Source organism: Pseudochaenichthys georgianus, chromosome 9 (genome assembly GCF_902827115.2).
Source record: "Pseudochaenichthys georgianus chromosome 9, fPseGeo1.2, whole genome shotgun sequence".
Taxonomy (NCBI): Eukaryota; Metazoa; Chordata; class Actinopteri; order Perciformes; family Channichthyidae; genus Pseudochaenichthys; species Pseudochaenichthys georgianus.
In genome coordinates, this window is record NC_047511.1 from 10,263,908 (window position 1) to 10,290,519 (window position 26,612).

General features: G+C 45.8%; 1 protein-coding gene across 1 annotated transcript in view; it reads left to right on the forward strand.

Annotated features, from left to right (window-relative positions):
* Positions 1-26,612, forward strand: part of wdfy3 (WD repeat and FYVE domain containing 3) — a 118,565-nt gene that overhangs the window by 80,077 nt on the left and 11,876 nt on the right. Inside the window, exons 38-55 of the mRNA XM_071204336.1 lie at positions 2,276-2,436; positions 4,365-4,594; positions 6,075-6,184; positions 7,203-7,385; positions 8,539-8,696; positions 9,403-9,480; positions 9,684-9,914; positions 11,271-11,439; positions 12,255-12,418; positions 13,407-13,555; positions 21,446-21,566; positions 21,678-21,763; positions 22,699-22,779; positions 23,058-23,112; positions 23,206-23,325; positions 25,174-25,291; positions 25,581-25,687; positions 26,395-26,548. Coding sequence (XP_071060437.1) covers positions 2,276-2,436; positions 4,365-4,594; positions 6,075-6,184; positions 7,203-7,385; positions 8,539-8,696; positions 9,403-9,480; positions 9,684-9,914; positions 11,271-11,439; positions 12,255-12,418; positions 13,407-13,555; positions 21,446-21,566; positions 21,678-21,763; positions 22,699-22,779; positions 23,058-23,112; positions 23,206-23,325; positions 25,174-25,291; positions 25,581-25,687; positions 26,395-26,548 — 2,475 coding nt within the window. The remainder of the gene's footprint in view (positions 1-2,275; positions 2,437-4,364; positions 4,595-6,074; positions 6,185-7,202; positions 7,386-8,538; positions 8,697-9,402; positions 9,481-9,683; positions 9,915-11,270; positions 11,440-12,254; positions 12,419-13,406; positions 13,556-21,445; positions 21,567-21,677; positions 21,764-22,698; positions 22,780-23,057; positions 23,113-23,205; positions 23,326-25,173; positions 25,292-25,580; positions 25,688-26,394; positions 26,549-26,612) is intronic.

The following is a 26,612-nucleotide window of genomic DNA, read 5'->3' on the forward strand; positions in this document are numbered from 1 at the left end:
AGTAAAAATACAAGAGAGTAGGAATACTCTGTTACAAGTGACAGTCCAAAGGTCTTCGCATCAAAATATTATATACTTAAACTAAAGTAACAAAAGTAAAATACTCATTATGCACATCTAGATACTTCACACTGTGCGTTCCTATGTTGCTTCATGCAGGCTTTATAAACGTGAACAAACCACGGTGACAAATACAATACTCAATTACCAAGGTTTGAATGCAAGCCTCTTCAGTTTTCTCAACGGCTTCTTGAGTTATATATAGCCTGCAGTCTATTACAGCAAAGTACACTACACCAACATTATACAAAACATTTATATATATTTTATTTGTAACCTTTAATATGCATCACCTCTGACCTCATTGGCTCTGGTTTCAGACAGAGGGTGAAAAGAGGTCCTGCAGCACATGAGGAAAATAATTAAGGTCACCTATTGTACTTTTAATTGAACTATTCACATCTTAAACTGCACTGTAACTTTATTCATGTGTTTTTTCTTTTAATGTTTATTTTATTATCTTTGCTTTTTAATGACTGTTTTTAAATGCCATTTTCTTAATGTCTTTCATTTTAGTAAAGCACTTTGAACTGCCTCGTGTTGAAAAGTGCTATATAAATAAACTTGCCTTGCCTATTATGCACAATCCACTTCTTCATGTCTCTTCTACATCAACACGTGTCCCCTCTTCTTCATGTCTCTTCTACATCAACACGTGTCCCCTCTTCTTCATGTCTCTTCTACATCAACATGTGTCCCCTCTTCTTCATGTCTCTTCTACATCAACACGTGTCCCCTCTTCTTCATGTCTCTTCTACATCAGCACGTGTCCCCTCTTCTTCATGTCTCTTCTACATCAACACGTGTCCCCTCTTCTTCATGTCTCTTCTACATCAACACGTGTCCCCTCTTCTTCATGTCTCTTCTACATCAACACGTGTCCCCTCTTCTTCATGTCTCTTCTACATCAACACGTGTCCCCTCTTCTTCATGTCTCTTCTACATCAACACGTGTCCCCTCTTCTCCATGTCTCTTCTACATCAACATGTGTCCCCTCTTCTTCATGTCTCTTCTACATCAACATGTGTCCCCTCTTCTTCATGTCTCTTCTACATCAACACGTGTCCCCTCTTCTTCATGTCTCTTCTACATCAAACACGTGTCCCCTCTTCTTCATGTCTCTTCTACATCAACACGTGTCCCCTCTTCTTCATGTCTCTTCTACATCAACATGTGTCCCCTCTTCTTCATGTCTCTTCTACATCAACACGTGTCCCCTCTTCTTCATGTCTCTTCTACATCAACACGTGTCCCCTCTTCTTCATGTCTCTTCTACATCAACATGTGTCCCCTCTTCTTCATGTCTCTTCTACATCAACACGTGTCCCCTCTTCTCCATGTCTCTTCTACATCAAACATGTGTCCCCTCTTCTTCATGTCTCTTCTACATCAACACGTGTCCCCTCTTCTTCATGTCTCTTCTACATCAACACGTGTCCCCTCTTCTCCATGTCTCTTCTACATCAACATGTGTCCCCTCTTCTTCATGTCTCTTCTACATCAACACGTGTCCCCTCTTCTTCATGTCTCTTCTACATCAACACGTGTCCCCTCTTCTTCATGTCTCTCCTACATCAACATGTGTCCCCTCTGTGGAAAGAGACTCTGAACGTTTCAGGAACAAAGATTCTCTCTCTTTTTGTCCTGATCCATTTCTATAAAAACATGTCTGAAAATGAGCCGATCAGATTTTGACCACTTTATGATGTCATAACGATTTTTTTGGCTTGTGTAACCATTAGCCAATCACCAACCAAGGTAACCCCCCCCCCCCCCCCCCCCTTATCACCTGAATCTCCTCCTAGAGCACCATTGTGTTCTTTGTAACCAAACATCTCTCAGAGGGGCGTGGGGAGGGGCTCCTTATTTCCATCTAAAGTAACAGAGAATCAGCACTTTGGAAACAGGGCTGAAACAGAGGGGATTATGGGTAATGCTGCAATGATCTGTTTGGTGTTTGGAGCTAAACACTTCAGAGGCATGTTTTGTATATATCCGAGACCTATAATAAATTGATGAAAACCAGTATAATAGGGCCCCTTTAAAAGGATGATAGCATGTCACAGTCGAGCCAGCAGAATAGGGCCCCTTTAAACCCTTTTCATTTCTCCAGTATGTGATTCTACAGTAAGATGAAGAATTCTTCGAATAGTTGCCCAGGAGTCACAGAAAGTGGCAGCTGATCGCCTCTCTTGCTGCTCCTCCTCCTCTCAGGTGAAGATGCCTCTCTGCCCCTCAGCAGCGGGGGCAGCTATCAGATTCTGGTCAACAACGTGTTCTACTTCACCCAGCGCGTGGTGGACAAGCTGTGGCAGGGCATGTTCAACAAGGACTCCAAGCTGGTGGTGGACTTCATCGTGCAGCTCATCGGACAGGTACCAACCAACACATCTTCAACATCCAGAATGTGTGTGTGTTTGCAGCAACGAGGTTCTTTTTGTTGTTGACCAAAGGAAAATATACAAAACATTCAGGTTAAAAAGAACAGTACAAACAAAACAAATATGTCGCACAGTATAAATCAAGGATATTTTTGGACTTACGGTCATAAGAATATATTTAAGGTCAGAAGAGTATAAAGTTAGTCTCAATAAAATTAAACGGGTGTGAATTTATTCGACATTATGTTACCAAAAAGTACAAACCATTTGTCTGAACCTAGCAAAGAAACAATAAGCAGGGTATATTTGATGTCTGTAAACCTAGCAAGGGTATATTGTATTGATGTCTCTATGACAGTTTCCCCTCCTGTGCCTGCAGTGTTGCTGCAGGCACAGGAGGCCAGACTGCATTTCCCATAGAGCTGGTGTTGGTGTTGGCTGTGAGTCAAATCATAACAACCACACGTCTCACTCCGACACACAGGCAGAGTCTTTCAGGGAAATGAAACAGTCTGTCTGTGAGTGTGCCTCCACTGAATGTAACCCGTGCACACACTCGGCATGAATGAGATGAGCAGCCATCTGACTGCAGCCCTCACGTTCTCATCTCAGCCTGAAAATCAGATGCATCAGCTGGAGTCTGCTGCATCCTTGTTAGCGTGTCTCTGTGTGTATGTGTGATTGAGTGAGACGCATGTGAATTTTCCAAATATTGACTATATTTAAGGTTAAAGGTGGGGCAGGTAAGTTTGAGAAACCGGCTCGAGATCGCTAGAATTTGAAAATACACAACCGGAGAAAATCTGCCACTTCCTTATAGAGCCCCTCCTCCAACACACACGAACGCGCACATGACCAATGAGGGCACGAGATAAGTTTGTGCCCCGATGGAAGGCTGACAGGCAGGTAGGCCATCGGCTAAACGGATTGGTTGTACTTTTTACAGTATCACGGCTTCTACAGGTGACATATTTTTTATGGATTTTTTGTCAAAGCACTTAAGATATTCATTGCTATCGGGATGTTAAGAGCATTCCATGGAATATAACAAAAAGTGTATCTCGAGCCGGTTTCTGAAACTTACCTACCCCACCTTTAAGTTTAGGATAAAAGATATCTGTCTATAGGTTTTTGTTCATTTAAAGGCTATAATCGTAAAGGCCCCTCCAGAAGGAGCTTCTCTACCACACCCTCCATTAGAGTGTTTGGACCTGGATCCTCCTTTTCATGCTTCTGAACAGGCTACTGTGCAAGTGAGAAGATGAGGAGATGATGCTCTGAAATCAAGTGTCCAACCGTAATGCGGCCTTGTGGCTTGGAAACGTCCTGGAGTGATTAGGGATTAAGAAGCACTTCATGCCGAGTCATGCAGAAGGAATTACAACTTATTTACATTTCATTTAAATCAGTGGACACATGACACACGTAAGTACACCCAACACAACGGGTGCTTGCTGAACTAAGTAAGGTTTTAAAATGACTTATTTTTATCGTGCCTTTGCATCTATTTCTCATGTTTTTGCTGGCAAACGACTCGGTAGATATAATATCGATAAAAACTCACGTAGCTACTGCACTACCCTGTGCAACTTCCAACATCTCACAAGACCAAACTCTGTGACTTTTTAGTTTCCTAAACATCAAATCTTGATGGAAGGAAGCCTGTTTTACAAATATGTATCCTTTAAGCAGTTCTCTACTCAGACACAGAAACAACAAAGCTACATTCACAACCCTCTGAGGACCTAACCCAGTGCAGCCCTGGTTGCTCAAACAAATCTTCTTTCCCATGCTGAAAGATCTCCACAGCAGCTTCATCCACATGCAGAGCACAGCAGCGTACCAGCCGCACTACTCAACATCTCTCATTTTGACATTATGGCTCTGACCTCCTCCACCTGTTTGTTTCCTTCCTCCTACAGTCCAAGCGGCGGTCCCAGGGTCTGTCCCTGGACACCATCTACCACTGTCTGAACCGGACGGTGCTGTACCAGCTTTGTCGACCCCACAAGACGGTGGCTCAGCAGGTGGCCCTGCTGGACGCCCTGAGGGTCCTGACCGTCAACCGCAACCTGGTGCTGGGGCCGGGCAACCACGACCAGGACTTTGTGGCCTGCCTGGCTCACTGCTTCATCTGCCTGCACAGCGGAAGGTGAGGCCCCGGGGCGAGAAGAGTCTTTCTCTTGTGTGATAGTGTTTTCTGACTCCGACTGGATTATTGGTGCTCGTAAACTGTGTCGGGATGAACTTCCCCGCTCAGTCTGACCACACGAACCGGCAGCCGAATGTACCGTCTGCTAAAGTAACATTCGTACTACATTTCCAAGTTACATATTGCACTCGAGTGTTATCGCACAACAGTGGTGTCGTAGTCTGTATTTGTTTGTGTTTTTACATCATTGAATATTGATGTGATTTCACAGCAGGGGTGTCATCGTCTCTATTGTGACGTGTGTGGGGGTTACCAGGGGACATGGTGGTTGTACAGTCCTGCGGTATCTCTCCCTGAGACACCACGGGTGCAGCAACCTGAAGGAGCTGCAATGTGCGGACAGGGTGTCCTGGAGGGGGTGGGACACATTGTCTAGAGGGGAGGACAGCTTGTCTGCCATTCTCCTGTCTCCCACCTCCTCCACAGTGTCCAGAGGACTCCTGTCTCCCACCTCCTCCACAGTGTCCAGAGGACTCCTGTCTCCCACCTCCTCCACAGTGTCCAGAGGACTCCTGTCTCCCACCTCCTCCACAGTGTCCAGAGGACTCCTGTCTCCCACCTCCTCCACAGTGTCCAGAGGACTCCTGTCTCCCACCTCCTCCACAGTGTCCAGAGGACTCCTGTCTCCCACCTCATCCACAGTGTCCAGAGGACTCCTGTCTCCCACCTCCTCCACAGTGTCCAGAGGACTCCTGTCTCCCACCTCCTCCACAGTGTCCAGAGGACTCCCCAGGACAGAGCTGGCCTTCCGTAACAGTCTGTTCAGTCTCTTCCTGTCAGCAGCCGAGATGCTGCCGCCCCAGCAGGCCACGCCTTAAAAGATGGCTGATGCCACAACAGAGTCAAAGAAGGTCTGCAGGAGGCCCCCATGCGCCCCAAAAGACCTCAGTCTCCTCAGCAGATGCAGTCTGTTCCTCGTAGAGAGAAAGGGAGCAGTGCGGTTATCCAAACAGTCCAGTTTATTGTTCAGATGAACACAAAGGTATTTGTAGGATTTCACAATCTTGATGTCCGCTCCCTGGATTTCCACTGGTCTCGGGGGAGACTGTTGGTGCCGTCTTAAGTCCACCACCAGCTCCTTGGTCTTCCCTGCGTTGAGCTGGAGGTGGCTCCTCTGGCATTAGATGGTGAAGTCCTGCGTCAGTTCCCTGTACTCCCTGTCGTCCTCATTAGAGATGAGGCAGACGATGGCCGAGTCGTCAGAGAACTTCTGAAGGTGTCAGGGAGCAGTGCTGTGGGTGAAGAGAATGTGCATGTAAATGGTCTGCAAAGGCTACATTGCAAAGTATAGCCCCCCCCCAGTGTATGCTGTAACACATACACTGACACTGTACGACTACAGACAGCAGTCTGCGGAGAAGCCAAACAATCTACTTGTCTATGTGGCAGTTTAGCAGCAAGTCTCTGTTTGTCTCTGCAGCAGCGTGGAGGGCTTCGGTCTGGAGGCGGAGGCCAGGATGACAACCTGGCACGTCATGATGCCCACGGAGAACGAGACGGACACTACGCACAGCCAGGACGTCAGCGAGGGTGAGACAGTGTGTGTGTGTGTGTGTGTGTGTGTGTGTGTGTGTGTGTGTGTGTGTGTGTGTGTGTGTGTGTGTGTGTGTGTGTGTGTGTGTGTGTGTGTGTGTGTGTGTGTGTGTGTGTGTGTGTGTGTGTGTGTGTGTGTGTGTGTGTGTGTGTGTGTGTGTGTGTGTGTGTGTGTGTGTGTGTGTGTGTGTGTGTGTGTGTGTGTGTGTGTGTGTGTGTGTGTGTGTGTGTGTGTGTGTGTGTGTGTGTTGTAGAATAGTGTTGGTTAACCGGGACTTATTTGGCGATAAACATTTCTCATTCATATTTTGCCTTTACCAAACATTTCGCTAAATAAAATTGATGTGATTAACCCTTAAATGTGCATTCAGATTTAAATATCTGTTTTCTACATTACACCCATATTACACATTGATACACCTTTTTTACACCCAAGTTACACACATGTTACACTGTTATTTGTATGATACTGTTATTAGACCCATATTACACCCATGTAAAACCAATATTACACTGCAACTACACTACTATTACACCCATTTTACACATGGCCAAATGACTGTATCCTACAGGGTACAGACACCATTTAAGAGATAAATGATTATCTCCTGGTGAGAAAGCCAAACTTTATACATTTGTTAAAAATAGAAATTTGTTTTTCAAACACATATTCCAAATTCTTATTGCGTACAATTCTTTTTAAAAACATTTTCTCTTAGATTTGTTAGTCTTAGGTCTATCTGTATAATTTATTTTCTCAAACGTTACTTTAGGATTATTTCCAGCTTCTCATGTCGACAGGCTTAATTCCAGTTAATGAGACAAATTCAGACTCAAATTCAGCACATTGTTATAGTTGTGGGGTTTTTAAAACCTTATTCAAAGCAATATATATTAGTAAGGGCGTCATGATACATGTATAACATATGTGTGTAACGTGTGCTTTTTTGTGTTGCAAAAAATTCCAAATGAAAGTATTGTAGGAATAATAGTAAATGTTGTGCTCCCTCCGCAGGGCGGCAGCTGCTGCTGAAGGCGGTGAACAGGGTGTGGACGGAGCTGATGCACAGCAAGAGGCAGATGCTTGAGGACATATTCAAAGTGTCTCTTCCCTGCAACGACAGAGGACACGTGGACATCGCCACGGCCAGGCCCGCCCTGGAGGAGCCGGCCCTGAAGAGCTGGCAGAACCACCTGGGTGAGGCACGCGCGCGCGCACACACACACACACACACACACACACACACACACACACACACACACACACACACACACACACACACACACACACACACACACACACACACACACACACACACACACACACACACACACACACACACACTAACTGGCTGTGCACTAGCTCAGCATCTCTGATCCATGTCTGTGTGAGTTTCATTTCTTACACACTTAATGTTACTTGACAGAATCATTGTCAGTGTTAGCTAGATATTTAAAATGGACAATAAGAAAAGAAAGTGTAAGAAAACTTAAAAGACTCATAAAGAATATGCACAAGATGAAGTCATTAAGAAAATGTATTGGAGAAATCCGTCTTGGAAACAAGCTGTATATTAAAAACAGTAAATATGAAAGTGGCAGCAGCCAAAGAAAGGGAAAAAAACAGTTTATTCAAACAACGTTCACATTTGAGACAAACATTTAGCCACCGTCACAAATTATTTTATTTTTAAGAGACTGGTATGGGTGCCTTCAAATTGTCTGTGTAAAATGCAACTAGCAACACATAACTGAATATTTAACCCTTACATGGTTTCCGTATCCATTGGGATAGTGCTTTTACTGGCTGCTTCCATGTGATAACATGGGTGTAATACAGGTTTAATACAGGTGCCATAGGGCTTTAAAAGGGGTGTATTAATGTGTAATACGCATTATAATAATGTGGGTGTAATGTAACAAATAGCAACCTATTGATTGTACATAATATCTATACGTGATTGTCCATTTAAAGGTTACATAGCTACAGTAATGGTTAACACTTTCCTTTAACATCTTAAAGAAAATCTTGCAGCTCTTTCTTTGTGTTTTAATGCAGCCATTAGTCATGAAAGGTTTTCTTTTTACAATTTAGTTTTGGTAGATCTAACTCATTTTGATAGTTTTCTGCTAAAGACTCAAATCTATGAGATCTATTGTTTCATCTTTGTACCCAGGTTTCAGAATAACATTTGCTTCGTTTGGCAGTTTTACCACAGTTGTAATGTTAAGATAAAACATTCAAAATAATAGAAATGTATTTTGTCAGCATCTTACCTTGAACTCATGTCGTTCAAATGGCTTAGTGGGAAAACGCTCATGGAGCCGCTTTGTTCTTTTGTGTCTCTCAGTCCATGAGAAGAAGTGCATCAGTCGCGGGGAGGCAGCGGCGCCGGTGACCCAGTCCAAACTGTCCCGAGTCAGCAGCAACTTCGGCCTCTCCAAGCTGACGGGCGTCCGGCGCAACAAGAGGGAGAACAGCCTGAACAAAAACAGCCTGTCTGCACAGGTACACACACAAACAGCTGACGCAGCAAGTGTACTCATTAAGGCTGCACTATCTGGGGAAACAAAACCACAATTATTTTTGACTGATATTGCAATTACATTACAGGAGGTAGTTATCATTGTTATCGGGGTGTGGGATTCATTTTTGTTTTTTTAATTGAAGGTCAAGTAAAATGTTACAATTAAGACGGTGATCTTCCTTCCCTTTCTTTTTTCTTTTAGTACTAATCCATTCCAAGTGAAAATAAATAACATTAAGAAAGAGTGCATAACAGAAAATCCAAAAATGATATAAACAATATTCCTCTGCTATTCATGGGGGAGTATTTGGAGGTTATTTCGATAAAATATCAAGCACTGCCATTTCTTATATAAACGGCCGACTGATATGAAGGTGAAAAGGAGCCCACTATGGCCCCTTTAAACCAAGTAGGGGTGAGTGGGGGTTTCAGGGATTTCCATATAATGTGGTATTTTATGAGGATCCGTACCAAACACGTTTTTTTCTTTTCTTTAGTCTGTTGTAAATTATTTGATGTCATGAATATCTCTGCATCTTCACAATACTTAAATCAACATTTGATTTGAGCAGATATTGTGCTTCCTGCGATTTGAGTATTGCACTTATTGCCATAATTGTGCAGCCATACAATATTTAAGGTATGTTTGTCAGCTATCTCACAACGGTGTCTATTTGTGTTTAACAGGAGACGTTCCAGTGGATGTTCACACACATTGCTGTTGTTCGAGACCTGGTGGCCATGCAGTACAAAGAATATCAAGAGGTACCGCACTCAGCACTCAAGTTGTATTTCTTTGTCATTCAGAAACAGTGTGTTCACAAAGACTTGAAGCTGGTTTATTGCAGATGATTCATTACTGCACAAACTGACAGCCTGTAACCGTGCAGGCACATTTTCACAGGCTGGTGTAGCAGCATGTATAATTTATCGTTTCCAAGTGACTCATCGTTCCCTCCATCTCCCAGCGGCAGCAGAACGCTCTGAAGTACGTGACAGAGGAGTGGGCGTCCATCGAATACGAGCTGCTGCGTGAGAGGGGCCTCTGGGGCCCGCCCATCGGCTCCAGCCTGGACAAGTTTGTGCTGGAGATGACGGAGGGGCCCTGCCGGATGAGGAAGAAGATGGTCCGCAACGACCTGTTCTATATCCACTACCCATTCATCCCTGAGCTGGAGCCAAACAGCAACTCGGCACAGGTATTCAGCTTTAAATCTGGATCAGTACGTTGCCATGGTCTCATTTCTAAATCTTTGATTGGCCGTGAGGAATGGCACAGTGTGCTGGCATGACACGGCCTCTGCTGCCTGATAGTCATCTTGCTTTCTGACGCTGCAGGTTTTAATGAGCAGAAGAAGATTTTCATTCAATAATGTGGATAGATCAGCGCAAACAGACATACTGACTTAAGCATCACAGCCACGTTCCAGTAGTAAGTAGCACTATATCCCCGAATTCATTTTCTTATAAAGAATAAACAGATATTTGTCCCCTGGGGCTGATTGCAGGAGTAGCTAAGGATTGAGCCACTCTGTCAATGGTGACATATATGTGCAGCTGCAGCACCAATCGGGCGCTTAGGAGAAATGAACGGTGTGTAAAGACAAAGTTTAGAAGCTGAATCTCAGAAGCACTTCAATGATCCTGTCCCATGAGGATAGCTAGCTGCTGTTTGAGAGCAAAGTGACTCAAACACGGTGGGCTTATGAATAAAACATTTGTATCGGGACATAACATTAAACCCTGTGAAATAACTTCTCTGTAGAATTAAATGAAGCAGCCATGAGTTCCACATCCTCATCCTCCCTCTGTTCACGTTCTCCAGCCCTCTCCTCCCCCTCTGGTGCCCCTGGTTCCCTCAGCCCTGGCTGGGGTCCTTGCCCAGGTACCTCCCATGGGATCAAAGAATTGCCGTTGACATCGGACCTTTTATGCTTTTATTTTTGGTTCAAAGGCAAACCGTTTTTTAATGTTATTATCATCTTAAACTATTTCAACTTATCCCAAGCTGCAAAATGTCATAGTGTTGGAGTCCACAAACAAGTGGAACTTATGGTGGCCGACCCTAAAAAATGCACGACAACGGCTTAAAACACAAAATGATGCAAATATAAAACACAAACGTGCCAAAACAAATGCAAATGAAGAAACATCTTCACAAACTTGCCAACACATGCGCAGCTTTTACAAAACGTTATAACCGCCAAACGTCAACAAGCGCTCCTGTCCCCGTCTCAGTGTTTTGAGCTCCTTGCAGTGTTTTTTATTTGCGATGTTTTTGTTTATGCAGCGCTTTTAGTCAATTCTGCCATGTTTCGTCAAGTTGGTAAAGATGTTTCTTTATGTGTTTTGGAACATTTGTATTTGTATTGTTTTTGTTGTAACACGTTAGCCACCATACTGTATGAACTGCATTAGAGAACTTTTTTAATCCCCGAAATGTACAACAAAATCTACTCTTATAACATATTGAGACATGACTGACTCATTGTGCTCATTAAGCACAAGTGTTAATGTTACCAACTCACATCCGTTCCGTTTTGTCCCTCCTCCAGAAGCCTCTCCGTTACCGGCGGGCCATCAGCTACGACAGCAAGGAGTACTACGTGCGTTTGCTGTCTGGAAACCCCGGCATGTACCAGCACTCTGTGGAGCACACCACAGAAGGAGAGACCACCCAGCATGAGCCTGAGCACGGAGAGGACACCATCGCAAGAGTCAAAGGTACAGAGACGACCCCAGGGAATGCTGGCCTGTGACCTGATTCTTGTATTTCCTTTGTTTCCTATGCAAAACACTTCATCACAACTAAAAGGATGATGCTAATGAGGTTAACGTCAATCTTCAAAGTACACAGTTGTAATGTTAAAAGTGGCCATGATGTAGAGCAGTGTTTCTCAAACTTTTTCATACCAAGGACCACTTGACCAATAAAAAAACACTCGCGGACCACCTAACTCCACAAATATCCAAAAACACATCGTTTTTTTACAAATCGCCTGAAAATGGTACAAAAAGTGGCAACATGTGTGATGAAGGTGTTTATCTGGGCTATATCATGCAATTGAAAGTGAAACTTGAGCTTGCTCCATTGCGGAGATATTCCCGCGAGAGTGCGGAAAACTTAAATTAATTAATTAATTTAAAATGTGAAATGTTACCAATATACTCACGGACCACTAGGGGGTGCTCACGGACCACCAGTGGTCCGCGGACCACACTTTGAGAAGCACTGATGTAGAGGAAAGTGATCAGATGGGTTGCTCTCATCTATATCCGTGTCTCTAATGAAGTGGGCACCGTGGGTATTGTAGTATTTTATATCCACTGACTACTGACGTCGCCACTAGATGACTATGACTCGGCCTTCTCATGAGAACCATCACATTTCTGTAATTTGATTGAATTTCAATGTATATTCCCTTTAGCCAGTTACATTGTGATCGTTGTAATCGCCTGGTGGTTTTTAGATAGCACAGCTTTTGTTGTCATCCTTGGTTTGTGCTCACACTGAAATCCCTGTTTTCTCCTCCCTGCAGGTCTGGTGAAGGCTCCTCTGAAGAGGTCCCGGTCCACAGCGGACGGGGCCGACGAGGACAGCCAGGACCAGCTTCAGGAGCAGCTGCTGGAGTCAGGGGGCCCCGAGGAGGAGCAGAGGACCGACAACACGTCCCTGCTGCGCCTCCTGGAGGAGGGAGAGAAGGTCAGAGAGGGACACAAACACTGGGCATTTTAAACATTTCCTTCGGCACACATCAGTGTTCAACACAGAACCTTTTTTTAAATGATTTCGTATTTTTTGTAGAAATGTATTTAGGTTATCTTGGCAAAATGATATCAGTGTAGCGTTATTTCTGTACTTTTACAAGTCCTTTTTAAAGCATAGAGCTGCCTGTTTTTAAATATAGAAATACCTCCTATGTGGTATGTGTTTTTCCAAAATATATTTCATATTGACATGACTGTACAAACAAATCCAAATGTTCCTGCAGTTTGGGAACTAAACACAAATTATTCAAGTAAAAAAAAAAAAACCTGCACAAATATATTTTAGGCGACACAAGACTATGATTCAAATGTCAAAGGTCGTCTATTGGCACTAATAACTGTGGGATCTTCAAATAATACTATTGAACTGGTCAAGGGTCATTTATAAAAAACAAGTAGTCACACAAGAAGTCATCAATCACACATGTAAATTGACAGTGTGTGGCGTATCTTTACTGATAGGGCTTACTATGTCACTTAACTTACATTTTTGTTTCTAACATCGGCTTATTCACAAACGTGCTTTTTAGTTTTTCACCAGCAGTTACTCAGGAAATCGTGAGCTGCACTTTTGGGGTTGCAGTATTCTCTGAAATGCCAGAGCTCGATGAATGAAAAGGAGCAAAGAATAAATAATGTTTCTATGGATAATAAAAAAGGCGGTTGCTAATAAGTGATTCAATTAAACTACGCGCCCTTCACGATGTACCCTGATTATTCATAATTCTCTCTTTATCATCAGGCTATTGCTGGCAGCCATGTCCGCAAATACTTAAAACAAATGTTTTACAAACACGTTCGAGCCTTCCCACTGTACACACAAGTAGTGACTCTTTACTTTAGGATTTCGACCCTAGACCCATTTTTTAGAATCCTTTCCTTCTCTAAACTTAATGAATGCACTCCTTTGTTCTCTGTTCCAGATTCAGCACATGTACCGCTGTGCCAGGGTGCAGGGTTTGGACACCAGCGAGGGTCTGCTGCTGTTTGGGAAGGAGCACTTCTACGTCATCGACGGCTACACCATGACGGTGTCCAGGGAGATCAGGGACATCGACACGCTGCCCCCCAAGTAGGTCCAGGCTTCTGTCTACCTTAGTAGCAGAATCTGAACTTCACACCAGGGCTGCATGAAGTCACCCTGGAGCTGCGGCTCACACAGTGACTGTACTCTCCTGCCCTGCATAAAGCATGACATCATTCCTCAGGGCGCTGCAGTGGGAGTTTGCCGGGATGATGTCATTTTACTGATAGAGCATGCGTTGTGAAACTCAGAGGAGATTTGACCATTTATCTTGTGTCTGTCTGTTCCTCTGAGACTCAACGTGAAAACAGACAACAGATGCTGCTTTGATTTCATTGCGTTCCCCCGCAGGTGTTTTGCTCTCATCAGTCCTGTACAAGAGAAACGTGCCAAGGCACACTCAATCAGCTCACAGTGTGCGAGAAAGCACACGTCCCACCGCCCGCAACCTGTTATTTACAATATCGGACAAGTAGATCTTTCAATTAACTTGTCCGATGGCCCTTATTTATTGACAAATGATTGATCAATTCAGTTTACAAAAGGCAGAACTCATTCACAAATTGTCCGTGTCCACCATTGTTGTGGTTCTGCTTGTCGATTCCTAAGGAAATGCATCTCGCCGCTTTCTGTACAGTTAGACGGGGGCGGGGCGGGATGTGTAGCACAGTGGCCGGGTTGGGAAGCAAAACTCGGTTCCGAGTAGGAACAAATAACAATTGTCCGGTACCGGGATTAATAATAGTTCTATTTCGTCCCTACTGACCGCCAGAGGCGGTGCTTTAGCACTGGATATGTCCATCGCGCGCATGCGCAGCTCGAGTACCAATAACAACAAAGTCACCTGTGACCCACGTGACACCGGCTATATCAGCCGGTATTGTCAGAGGATCTGTTCCTTTCATCTTCTCGCTGCGCGAGGGTACCGTGGCTACGTTTTTGTAGCCTACAGCGTTCAGGTTTGAACGTTTGATCTGAGGGATTTCTCTGCAAACAGCTGGCCGCGGGGAGCTTCGCGACTGACAGTCGGAGCTACGGGTCGTTAGACGCGTCCTCCAGGAGCTGCGGCCGGCTGTGCAGAGCCTCGACAGACAGGTTGGTGTCAGCTTGTTGCTGGTGATGGCTGTGTTTCCACAACCTCTCCCAGCCAAGTTGTCCTGATTACCGTCTTATTGTTTGTGGCTTAGACTTTCTGGTGACGACAGTGTTCCCGCTTCCTCTCCCATAAAGTTGCCCTTATGCTCTTTTGAAAGTTCTGCTTGTGGCGTTGTGCCCGAGCTATCATTAGCATTTGAGTCCCAGATTTGGCTGCGTCCCTCATTCAATTTAGTATGGAAGCCCAGAGGGTCATACTTTAAACCCGTTTTTCGTTTAGATGCAGAAAGTAAGGTAAGTACTTTCTATTTCTTAGAAGCTATTATCTAGTCTTAACATTTGTGTTCTGACTTGGTCGCTTGATTATTAGCAGCAGCCGCTTGGCTAACACCTTGCTGTTGAGCTTAACTATTAACTCAGGGCAGTGCTCCCGCTCCCTGTAGCATAGGGTTTGATTGCAGTAGCGCTAGATCGTTGTATTACTGCTCCTAGTACTAGACTCCTAGCACTAGGATGATATGCAGAGAACATCTTCACGGCGGGTGCTGTGTGCTCGGCATGTGCGGTTACTACTGTAACCAGGCACGGTTCTATGCGGGCTGTTCTCTTTCTTAGAAGCTAATTATCTGGTCTTAACATTGTGTTCTGACTTGGTTGCTTGATTATTAGCAGCAGCCGCTTGGCTAACACCTTGCATGTACGGTTAAGCTTCATTTAACTCAGCCGGTGAGGGCAGTGCTCTCGCTGCTGCTCCCGGTAAACGCATGGTATGGTTGCAGTAGCGCTATATCGTTGTATTTACTGCTCCTAGTACTAGACTCCTAGCACTAGGACGATATGCAGAGAACAATCTTCACTGTGTGCCGTGTGCTCTGCATGTATGGCCATTAAGGAGGATTTCATCCTCCCAATATTATATTGTCTAGTGGGCAGCCGTTGGCTGACACTTTTAGGCACCGGCCACAGTTACTATTGTAACTAAGGTTCTAAGCCGTAAGTACTGGCCATAATTACTACTGTAACTACGGTTCCAAGCTGTGTAAGTACTGGCCATAGTTAATACTGTAACTACGGGGTTAAGCCGTAAGTACTGGCCATAGTTACTACTGTAACTACGGTTCCAAGCCGTGCACGTACTGGCCATAGGCAATACCGTAACTACGGCTCTATGCTGTGTAAGTACTGGCCATAGTTACTACTGTAACTACGGTTCTAAACCATGTAAGTACTGGCCATAGTTACTACTGTAACTACGGTTCCAAGCCGTGCAAGTACTGGCCAGAGTTACTACTGTAACTACGGCTCTATGCTGTGTAAGTACTGGCCATAGTTACTACTGTAACTACGGTTCCAAGCCGTGCAAGTACTGGCCAGAGTTTCTACTGTAACTACGGGGTTAAGCCGTAAGTACTGGCCATAGTTACTACTGTAACTACGGTTTCAAGCTGTGTAAGTACTGGCCATAGTTAATACTGTAACTACGGGGTTAAGCCGTAAGTACTGGCCATAATTACTACTGTAACTACGGTTCCAAGCTGTGTAAGTACTGGCCATAGTTAATACTGTAACTACGGGGTTAAGCCGTAAGTACTGGCCATAGTTACTACTGTAACTACGGTTCCAAGCCGTGCACGTACTGGCCATAGGCAATACCGTAACTACGGTTAGATGCCGTGTGAGCCCTGGCCATGGTTACTGCTGTAACTACGGCTCTGTGCTATTCTCTTCTTTAGAAGCTAGTTATCTGGTCTTAAACATGTGTGTTATTTGACTTGATCTCGCTTGATCGTTAGCAGCAGCCGCTCGGCTAACGTCTTGCGTATACTGTTAAGCTTCTTTATTTTACCCAGCTAGGTGAAGGCAGTGCTCCCGCTCCCTCTACCGGTAATGCGGATGTAGCTACATCCCTTTTTCTGTTCGGCGAGTAGTAGCACCGCTCTACTCTTCCCGTTCAGCAGGTAGCTGGTGAAGGCTGTGTTCCCGCACCCTACGCTGCATCTGGCATTCGTCTCTAACTTAACCAGTGAAGGCAGTTCTCGCCCCCACTCCTGGTAGACGCCAAACGGCCTCGTTTTTCCGTTAAGCAGGTAGCCGGTGAAGGCTGTGTTCCCGCACCCGCTCCCGTATACACTGCATCTGGCATTCGTCTCTAACTCAACCAGTGAAGGCAGTTCTCGGCCCCGCTCCTGGTAGACGCCAAACTGCCTTGTTTTTCTGTTGAGCAGGTAGCTGGTGAAGGCTGTGTTCCCGCACCCGCTCCCGGTTACGCTGCATCTGGAATTCGTCTCTAACTCGACCAGTGAAGGCAGTGTTCTCGCCCCCGCTCCTGGTAGACGCTAAACTGCCTTGTTTATTCCGTTAAGCAGGTAGCTGGTGAAGGCTGTGTTCCCGCACCCGCTCACGCTGCATCTGGCATTCGTCTTTAATTTAACCAGTGAAGGCAGTGTTCTCGCCCCCGCTCTTGGTAAACTGCCTTATTTACTAATCCAGCTAGGTGAAGGCAGTGATCTCGCTCCCGCTCCCTCTGCCGGTAACGTGGGTGTAATTACATCCCTATTTCTGTTGGGCGAGTAGCGGCGCGGCTCTACTCTTTCTGTTAAGCAGGTAGCTGGTGAAGGCTGTGTTCCCGCACCCGCTCCCGGTTACGCTGCATCTGGCATTCGTCTCTAACTCAACCAGTGAAGGTAGTCTTCTCGCCCCCGCTCCTGGTAGACGCGGAACTGCCCTGTTTTTCTGTTAAGCAGGTAGCGGGTGAAGGCTGTGTTCCCGTACCGCTCCCGGTTATGCTGCATCTGGCATTCGTCTCTAACTCAGCCGGCAGTGTTCTCGCCCCCGCTCCTGGTAGACGTTGAACTGCCGTGTTTGTTAATCCAGCCAGGTGAAGGCAGTGCTCTCGCTCCCGCTCCCTCTGCCGGTAACGTGGGTGTAATTACATCCCTCTTTCTGTTCGGCGAGTAGCAGCAACGCTCTACTCTTTCCATTAAGCAGGTAGCTGGTGAAGGCTGTGTTCCCGCACCTGCTCCCGGCTACGCTGTATCTGGCTACCTACAGAATGGTTCATTCATGTAGCGCCTGTATGGCTTCTCTTGAGCCCGAGGACGGCCACGACCGCTGCCCCTCCTGCCTCGGCCGCTTCTGGCGGTCAGTGGGGACGAAATTCGAGCATCTGAGGGAGGTTCTCACGGTAAACGCCTGCATGAGCTGTAGCTGCATGCCTCGGGTGCTCAGAGTGGCTAGAATCACTGAGGTGGAACGTCTGGCAGCAGCCAACAGACACCTCTCCTTGTCACGTCCTCCTCCAGATCAATTGGGCCGTTCCTGGCGACTTGAGGGAGCGATGGCTGTGTGCTCCCTCCAATAGAAGGACTAGAAACGGGCTGTCCTCTAAAGTGGATCGGCTAGCTGCCGATAGGGGCATGATGAAGTCGCCTCTTGGCCCTTCAGGGCAGACCAGGCAGCAGCACTCGGGTCCTCGCAGACCTGTGCCCACTCCCAGCAGGCCCAGGGGCCGCTCTAGCAGCCGCACTCAGCCGCTGGATTACAGGGGTGGTCTGCAGAGGTCTTAGCGGCCCACTCAACCGCCTCCCAATGACTTTCGTGCCCCATGTCGCCGCCTTCCAGGCGGCCTCGTGCCCCAGAGCCTTACCAGAACCCCCCAAGAGGCTCCAGGGTCCGGGGGGCTGGGCTCTGAAATCCCGGGGGTGGTCGGCGGCTGCTTTCCCAGCAGCAGCTCAGTTTCTGGGCAGTCTGTACTTCCGTCCTTTGGGTCGTCAGCGATCCAGCAGGGGCCCTACCTCTGGGCCAAGAGTTGTCCGTCCTTTGTCCAAGGACGCGATCAACCCAGTAAGACCCTCTGCTTAGCCAGGGGGTTCTACTCGGCATACTTTCTCGTGAGCAAGAAAGTCGGCGGATTTCGCCCGATCTTGGACCTCAGAGGAATCAACAGATTCCTGAAGGTGCTGCCATTCTATATGCTGACTACTGCATACGCACAGGTGGAGTGGTTCTCAACCGAGGGATGCCTACTTCCACGTGGGCCGGGCAAGAGGGTGCCTTATATTCAGTTCCTCCGGCCCTTGGGCAGACTGGCAGCTGCCTCGGCCGCTGGGCCCTTAGGCCCGCTGTCGTTGCGCCCCATGCAGATGTGGCTGAACAGCCTTCACTTGGACGCCAAGTGGCACAGGCACAGTGAAGTCAGGGTGTCGCAGCATTGCTCCACTCTCTGTCACGCTGGAGGGGCAGGGCCTATCTCCTGGTAGGCGTGCCCATGGGCGCCATCCCATCCCGCCAGGAGACCATCACCATAGGTGCATGTCTCTCAGGGTGGGTGCAGTGCGGCAGGGCAGGACCGGTCAGGGTCAGCGGTCTGCCCAGCAGAGTGCGCGCCAGGTCAACGTGCTAGAGCTTCGGGCCGTGCAGCTTGCACTCACGCACTTTCTACCCCAACTGGGGGGCAAGAATGTGCGTGTTCCTTGGGGACAGCATGTACATTGTTGCTTAGACAACAGTCCCTTCTAGATAGTGGACGTTCTCACTCCACTCTGAATTTATGTGGCTGCGATTCTGCCCGACATGTTCGGGTCGACAGCGCCACGGCGGGGTGCCACAGGTCGGTGTCCCTCTTTATGAGAGAGGCTTTACGGCAGCGTCCCCCTTGCACCCCGAAGGCTCCGGCTTGGGACCTGCCCTTGCTGCCGGATGCCCTATCATCTCCTCCCTCCTCCACCCTGGCCCAGGTGGGGCTTAGGTGGCTGCCCACGAAGGCAGCATTCCTGCTTGCCATAGCCTCAGGGAAGCGAGTCGGGGAGTTGCATGTCCTCTCCATAAACAATACATGTCCGAGGGAGACTCTCAGACTTGCCCTTTGGGCAAATGTGGCATTCCCGCCCGGGGTCCTTCCACAAACCCACTTCAATCAGCCTGCCCAGCTGGCACGCTTTGACATTCAGGAGTACGGCACATCGAAGTTGCTGTGCCCTGGGGGTGCCCAAAGGGCGTATATAAAGGCTACTGCCTGTATACGGCAGGAGGAGCAACTCTTGAGTTTGCCCTGGCGGCACTAAAGGAGGTTAGGCCCTCTAACCAGTGGCTGCCCCACTGGGTTGTCGATACCATCTCACAGGCTTACGGGGCCAGTGGCCGCCCCCTGCCATCAGGCTGAGATGCCACTCTACAAGGAGCATCTCAACATATTGGGCTGCCCTGAGAGGGGTGCCCCTGGAGACCATCTGCGCCGCGGCGTCGTGGGCGTCTTCTGGCACATTCTCCAGTTGTCGTCAGGTCAATGTCGCCACTCCCCATTCTTTGGGCGTGGTCCTTTTGCCGAGCTCCGCTGCTTCCAGTGGTGAGCAAGGGCTTGGATTCTTCATGACATTGTTGGTATAAGTCATCCAGTGCTAAAGCATCGCCTCTGGCGGTCAGTAGGGACGAAATAGAACGATAGTTACGGCTGTAACTACGGTCTATGAGTCCCGGATGACCGCCAGAGTTCCCTGTCACTCAGAATTCTTGTGTGCTCGCGAGAAGATTCGGGGAACAGATCCTCTGACAATACCGGCTGATATAGCCGGTGTCACGTGGGTCACAGGTGACTTTGTTGTTATTGGTACTCCAGCTGCGCATGCGCGCGATGGACATATCCAGTGCTAAAGCACTGGATATGGCGGTCATCCGGGACTCATAGTACCGTAGTTACAGCCGTAACTATCGTTGTGAGGACAGGAGGCACGGTGCAGCTCAGCGTCTCTCTCTCTCTCTCTTTCTACACACAGCGGATCCGCTGCCCGTTTAACAGCCTCATCTTTGTCAAACAGCAGAACCGGATCAAAAAGCATAACCGGAATCGTTGAAATCCAAACGATACCCAACCCTATGTGTGATGCAGTTTAATCTTACCGCTCACGTGTCGTAAAACCATGGGGAAATGTCAAAAACGATGCCGATCGACTCTCTAAAAACACTGGCTCATATGTCAAATCAATAAAACATGATATTAATGTGACAGTTTATAATCCATTGTTTCCAAATGTATCAAATAAAAACCAAAAACTTCTTATATTTTAGTGTTTTAAAGAAAACCTCATGCATTTGAAATGTTGACTTGATTAAAAACATTTCAGAATGTGGTACTTTATCTGGGATTTTAAACGTCTTTTAGAAATGCTTACACATGAAATGATACATTGAATTAATTATGTATTAATTACCACATTCATTTATAAAAAGCAGTAATAGTATTCCATTGTATTTCTGTCCAAATATTCATGATCATTTGTCAAATAAGGAAATATGATTTGGAGATGAAACTTTCATCATCATTAGTTTTGCGATATATTAATCTAAAAACATTAAATTATAAATTGAACAAATGATTATTATTATTATTGCCATATTGATTTATAAAAAGTCATTCCATTTGTTGAATTATTCTTAGCACGCAGGTCGAATAAAGATATATGAAGTAAATTACAATTACATAAAAAAGTATTTAGCAATGTATCAAATAAAAACACGAAAGTTCTTATATGTTGCCTATGCGTTTGCCCAATTTAACATTTTCTAAAATAATAAAAAAAATGTATGCTAATGAAAGACATTTGGATAAAATGTTTATACAATACAAAGGGGCTTTATTGGCATGACCACATATTGCACTATATGGAACTTTTATGAAATGATAAGTTATAGTCATAATTGCCACAGCGTTAAGAGTATCCCCTGCATGTTTATCATTAACGGTCCTGTAGGTGCTGCTGTAATTGTTTGTTATGTGAAATTACAGTACATGCTGAATGGGTTAAATGTAACTTAGTCGACACTAAATGCTTCACTGTCTGTGTCCAGTTTGCACGAGGCCATCATCCCCAGAGGAGCGAGGCAAGGACAGAGCCTGCTGAAGAGAACCTGCAGCATATTCGCCTATGAGGACATCAAGGAAGTGCACAAGAGACGCTACCTGCTGCAGGTCAGTGCCCCAATAACTACCTCTACCTAACTAACTAACTACCTATGTCTAGTGTTTAACTCGCCACTTGTTTTGTCAATGTGAAATGACCTATATGTCTTCCCCTTTCAGCCCATGGCAGCGGAAGTCTTCTCTGCAGATGGGAGGAACTACCTGTTAGCCTTCCAGAAAGGAGTCCGCAACAAAGTTTACCAAAGGTACTGAACGCACCTAAGGCCTGTTGCCGAACTGTAAATGCTGCTCCTTTTCATAAGCAAAGAATATTATGAAACACTTTAAAGACACCATATTATGCTTTTGCCTTTCCTGTAGTGTTATATAGTGTTTGGTGCATGTAAATAGTCTGCAAAGACTACAATTGTGGGAGTTCCCCCCCCTCCCTAAAATGCCTCCATAGGAATCCGTTGTTTACTTCAGTAACATAATGACATCACTATGCAACACTCATGCTTCTATTTGCTAGCCCTACAACACATTGTACCTGTTAGGCGTTTTGTGCTTTTTCAACCCTCGTAAATGGATGCGATGCATTAGTTCTAATCGCCTAAGATACACTGCAGTTTTCTATATACCGTACTTTTCGGACTATAAGCCGCGACTTTTCCCCCCATTTTTTTTGTACAGCTAACGGCCACTAGGGAACCTCCTAAATCTATGGATTTTACAGGTAAAATTAACCACCTTTAACACTATGGGCTCTATGACCGGTCCGCGCCCGCCACCTTTAAGCGGCGGGCTCCAGCAGGAAAAGCTGGAGGCCGGAAAAGAGTGAGACAGGTAGCGTGCCAAAGTAAAAGTGGAACCGAGAGACAGACGGACAATTTAGCTGCTGCGGCTTATATGCAGGTGCGCTTTATAGTCCGAAAAGTACGGTACTCAGGTCAGTGGTGTATACAGTGTAGCATTCAGCAACGACTCAGGCCGGATTCATTGGTAGAAAAGAGGGATTTTACACGGGTTACTGCTGTGTATTAGAATACAATCCTCACAGAGGAGGTTGTAAGCCTCTTATAAAGCATCACTTCTTCTTCCAGTAGATCACTGGAATGCCAGTCATCCAGAAATGCTTTGTAAATGAATGCAGATGGAACTGTATTTTCTTGTGTAATGTATCTTTTGTCACCACCTGCAGGTTCTTGGCGGTGGTGCCTTCACTGGCTGACAGCTCCGAGTCGGTTTCAGGACAGAGGCCCAACACCAGCGTGGAGCAAGGGTAACACCGCCTCTGTGTTTGAAGATGATTTATGGCAGATACCTAAATCATACATAGTCATATTTGTTAACTTCACATTGTTGTGATAAATGACTTTAAATGATGGATATGGGTTTCTGTAGTCATGTATCAAATGAATGACCTACATCTACAGGGTTACATAAAGAATAAAGACTCATTTGGTTCCACCACACATTCGTACAAACTGAAAACAAAAATGTTGTTTGTTTATAAAGTACTGATGTATTCAACTACCTGTCTATCCTGGTGCTTGTCAGATCTGGGCTCCTCAGCACGCTGGTCGGAGAGAAGTCAGTGACTCAGAGATGGGAGGTGAGAAACTAGACCAATGTTGTTCAGTTAAGCACCTTAAAAGTATAGAAGTGTCAAACTATAAGCAATGTTTTCTTACGGTCTGTTTTCCAGCGAGGAGAGATCAGTAACTTCCAGTACCTGATGCATCTGAACACGTTGGCAGGACGATCCTACAACGACCTCATGCAGTACCCCGTGTTCCCCTGGATCCTGGCCGACTTCGACTCAGAGGTGAGTGCAGCATCCGTGGAAATTAAACGTGTTAACAGCAAGAATCCCCCTTTAGGGCGTGTGTCCACAGAGCGCCTCCTTCTGGCAGAAATGAGGACAATCCGCGTACAGAGATAAAAGTCTCACACACTTACCCGCAGAAGCATTCAGGTTTCACCAGCCGATGGGCTCACACCAATGAGCTTTTCAATCCTTGTTATGATCATTTCCATCTGAAATACGCTGCCAAACACACAGAATGAGAATCAGAAGTCAGAATCTTCCCAGCTATTTTACGGCGTTGCAGCAGCAAGGTACAGATAAAAGGCAAAAGGAACAGTACACTTAAATATTAAATAAAAAGTGAGGCACGACTTGTGAAGAATAATAAATAAATAAGTCAAACAAATAAGTACACTATGGTAAGAAATGATGTTGCATTATTTTTTAAAGTGAATTACCGTATAAAGCAGGGAAACGGCAAACCTAGGCACGCGTGCCACTGGTTACGGTGGAATAAGGGTGCAAAATATTTAAATTGTATTTTCGGATCCTGAACGAGACCGCCGCCAGAGCGCGTCTCCCCGTTACCTGCAGAAGGAAGCCATGCACGCAACGCAGCGCAGAAGGAAACAAAACATTAAAGAAATCTAGACCGCAACAGAATTAAACAAGCGACTGCCTGTTTTTCCTGGTCAAGGACAGGTTCCTTGAACACAACACAAGCCTAACGTGTCATCACGTGGTGTAGTGCTGCCGGAACGCCGCTCCAGCACAAAAATTGCAGTACACAGCCGCATTTTTTGCGTGGCTGTGTCTTGAGTTGTAAGCCCAGTGGTGATCTGTTCATCTGACATACTGATCACACAGTCAATAACGCCATCGAAAATGTGTGTGTGTGTGTGTGTGCGTGTGCATGTGCGCGCGCACGTGTGCGTCGAGAGACTTTGTCAATGCCATGGGTACCGGGGATTATTGCATCTGGTTAGCTAGCTATGCTAACAAATATCAGGAACTTTTTCTACAACCAGGTGGAAGAGAGCTCTCTCCTGTCAGACTGAGAGGTTCTGATAACCTCAGCTCAGTCAGATAAAGGCACACCTTTATATGGTCATTATAGCTATAAAAAAATAAGAGAATAAATGAAAAACAGGTATAAAATACTATATGACAGTAAAAAAAAGTTAGAAAAAAGATAGGATACTAAATACATTTGCACACATCTTGTGTCCATATCTTTCTGTTTGGGTGGATGCATGCGCGAAACATAGTGATCTTAATGTGGATTTGGCACACTGATTTTTTAAATGACACTTCATATCAAAAAGGTTGCTGACCCCTGATATGAAGTATTACAAAAGCCAGTACACATTTGTATATATTTTTTTAAAGATATTGTGTAAATTGGATATAAGTGCATAATCAAATCAAATCAAATCGAGTTTTATTTATATAGCACATTTATAAACGATTTTTGGTCGAGCCAAAGTGCTGTGCATATAATAAAAACAGCCTACAGTAGAGACACTTTACAGCAAACAGATTGTTCAGAACATCAGTATGAAAAACGACACCATCTGTGCACATCGTACAAGGAAAAACTTCCAGAGAAAACCCACAGTTTAATATTGCACTTAAGTGTTTGTAAAGCACAAGAGTCTATGTTGGCGTGGTGGTCTAACAGGTCAAAAAAGGCCTGGAGCGGCCGCATAAAAGATGCTCGGAAAAAGACGCTTGGTCGAGCACTTTTCTACGGTCGGCTGCTTCCGACGGCATTGGCTCTATTTTCAATCAATTGGGAAAAAATGCTCTCACACTTTTCCCTGTGTCGGTAACGGCCCTGGTGTTTGTGTTGGGGATGTAAACCAGGAACTGGACCTAAACAACCCCAAGACGTTCCGTAACCTCGCCAAGCCGATGGGTGCCCAGACCGATGACAGACTGACGCAGTACAAGAAGCGGTACAAGGACTGGGAAGACCCCACTGGTAAGACCTCCACACAACAGACAGTGTTTGACATGAGGGAGTCAGGGAGATCAGAGATAAGACAGAGTTAAAGAAATGTATTTGAAACGGGAGGGCAGAAACAATAGCTTATAAAATAGTCCCCCTCCGGTGAGTTATCCAAGTACATCGTTATTGATCACAGGCAATGGTTTGTTGGACATGTTTGTGTTTAGAAGCCTGAAATAAGGTCTGTGGTTAGAAGATCTTTTTGTCTCGGTTGTGTTTTCATGTTCCAGGATTGTTAAAGTGTTGTTTTCTGTCCTGCCAGGTGAAACCCCAGCATACCACTACGGCACACACTACTCATCAGCCATGATCGTAGCCTCCTATCTGGTCCGGATGGAGCCCTTCACTCAGATTTTCCTCAGACTTCAGGTTTGATTTGAACTCTCCTCGTCTGGTCCAGACTTATCTAAAGAGGGACATGTATTGTTTCTTTAATTACATTCTATCAGCTTTACATTTAGTCGTTTTCAGTCCAACTGCATACGTTAAAAAGGCCCTGTTATGCTTTTGGGGTTTTCCCATTCCTGGAGTGTCCTCTAGGTTTGTGTGCATGCAAATGGTCTGCTAAAGTCCCTGCGTTTGGTTTCTCTCTCACACACATACAAATATGAACCTGAAAATAAGCATAATATGTCCTCTTTAATGGCATTTTTCAGCTTATGTTATGTTGGCTCTGCTTTTGACAGGTTTTTTTTTTGGGCCTAATGGAAAATATCACTATCCTTTTAGTAAAGCAAATATTATTTTAGAACCCTAAGTTCACCTTAAAGCCTAGTGTCAGAATGCCATGTCATTTCATCTGCCTGTATGTGTGTGTGTGTGTGTGTGTGTGTGTGTGTGTGTGTGTGTGTGTGTGTGTGTGTGTGTGTGTGTGTGTGTGTGTGTGTGTGTGTGTGTGTGTGTGTGTGTGTGTGTGTGTGTGTGTGTGTGTGTGTGTGTGTGTGTGTGTGTGTGTGTGTGTGTGTGTGTGTGTGTGTGTGTGTGTGTGTGTGTGTGTGTGTGTGTGTGTGTGTGTGTGTGTGTGTGTGTGTGTGTGTGTGTGTGTGTGTGTGTGTGTGTGTGTGTGTGATCACCAGGGAGGACATTTTGACCTGGCTGACAGGATGTTCCACAGTATGCGTGAAGCCTGGCTCTCTGCCTCCAAACACAACATGGCCGACGTCAAGGAGCTCATCCCCGAGTTCTTTTATCTGCCCGAGTTCATACTCAACGCTAACAACTTTGACCTGGGTCAGTATCGGAAAGCGTGGCCAGTTGATCTTATTGAGAAGAATGGCGGATACTAACGTTCTGT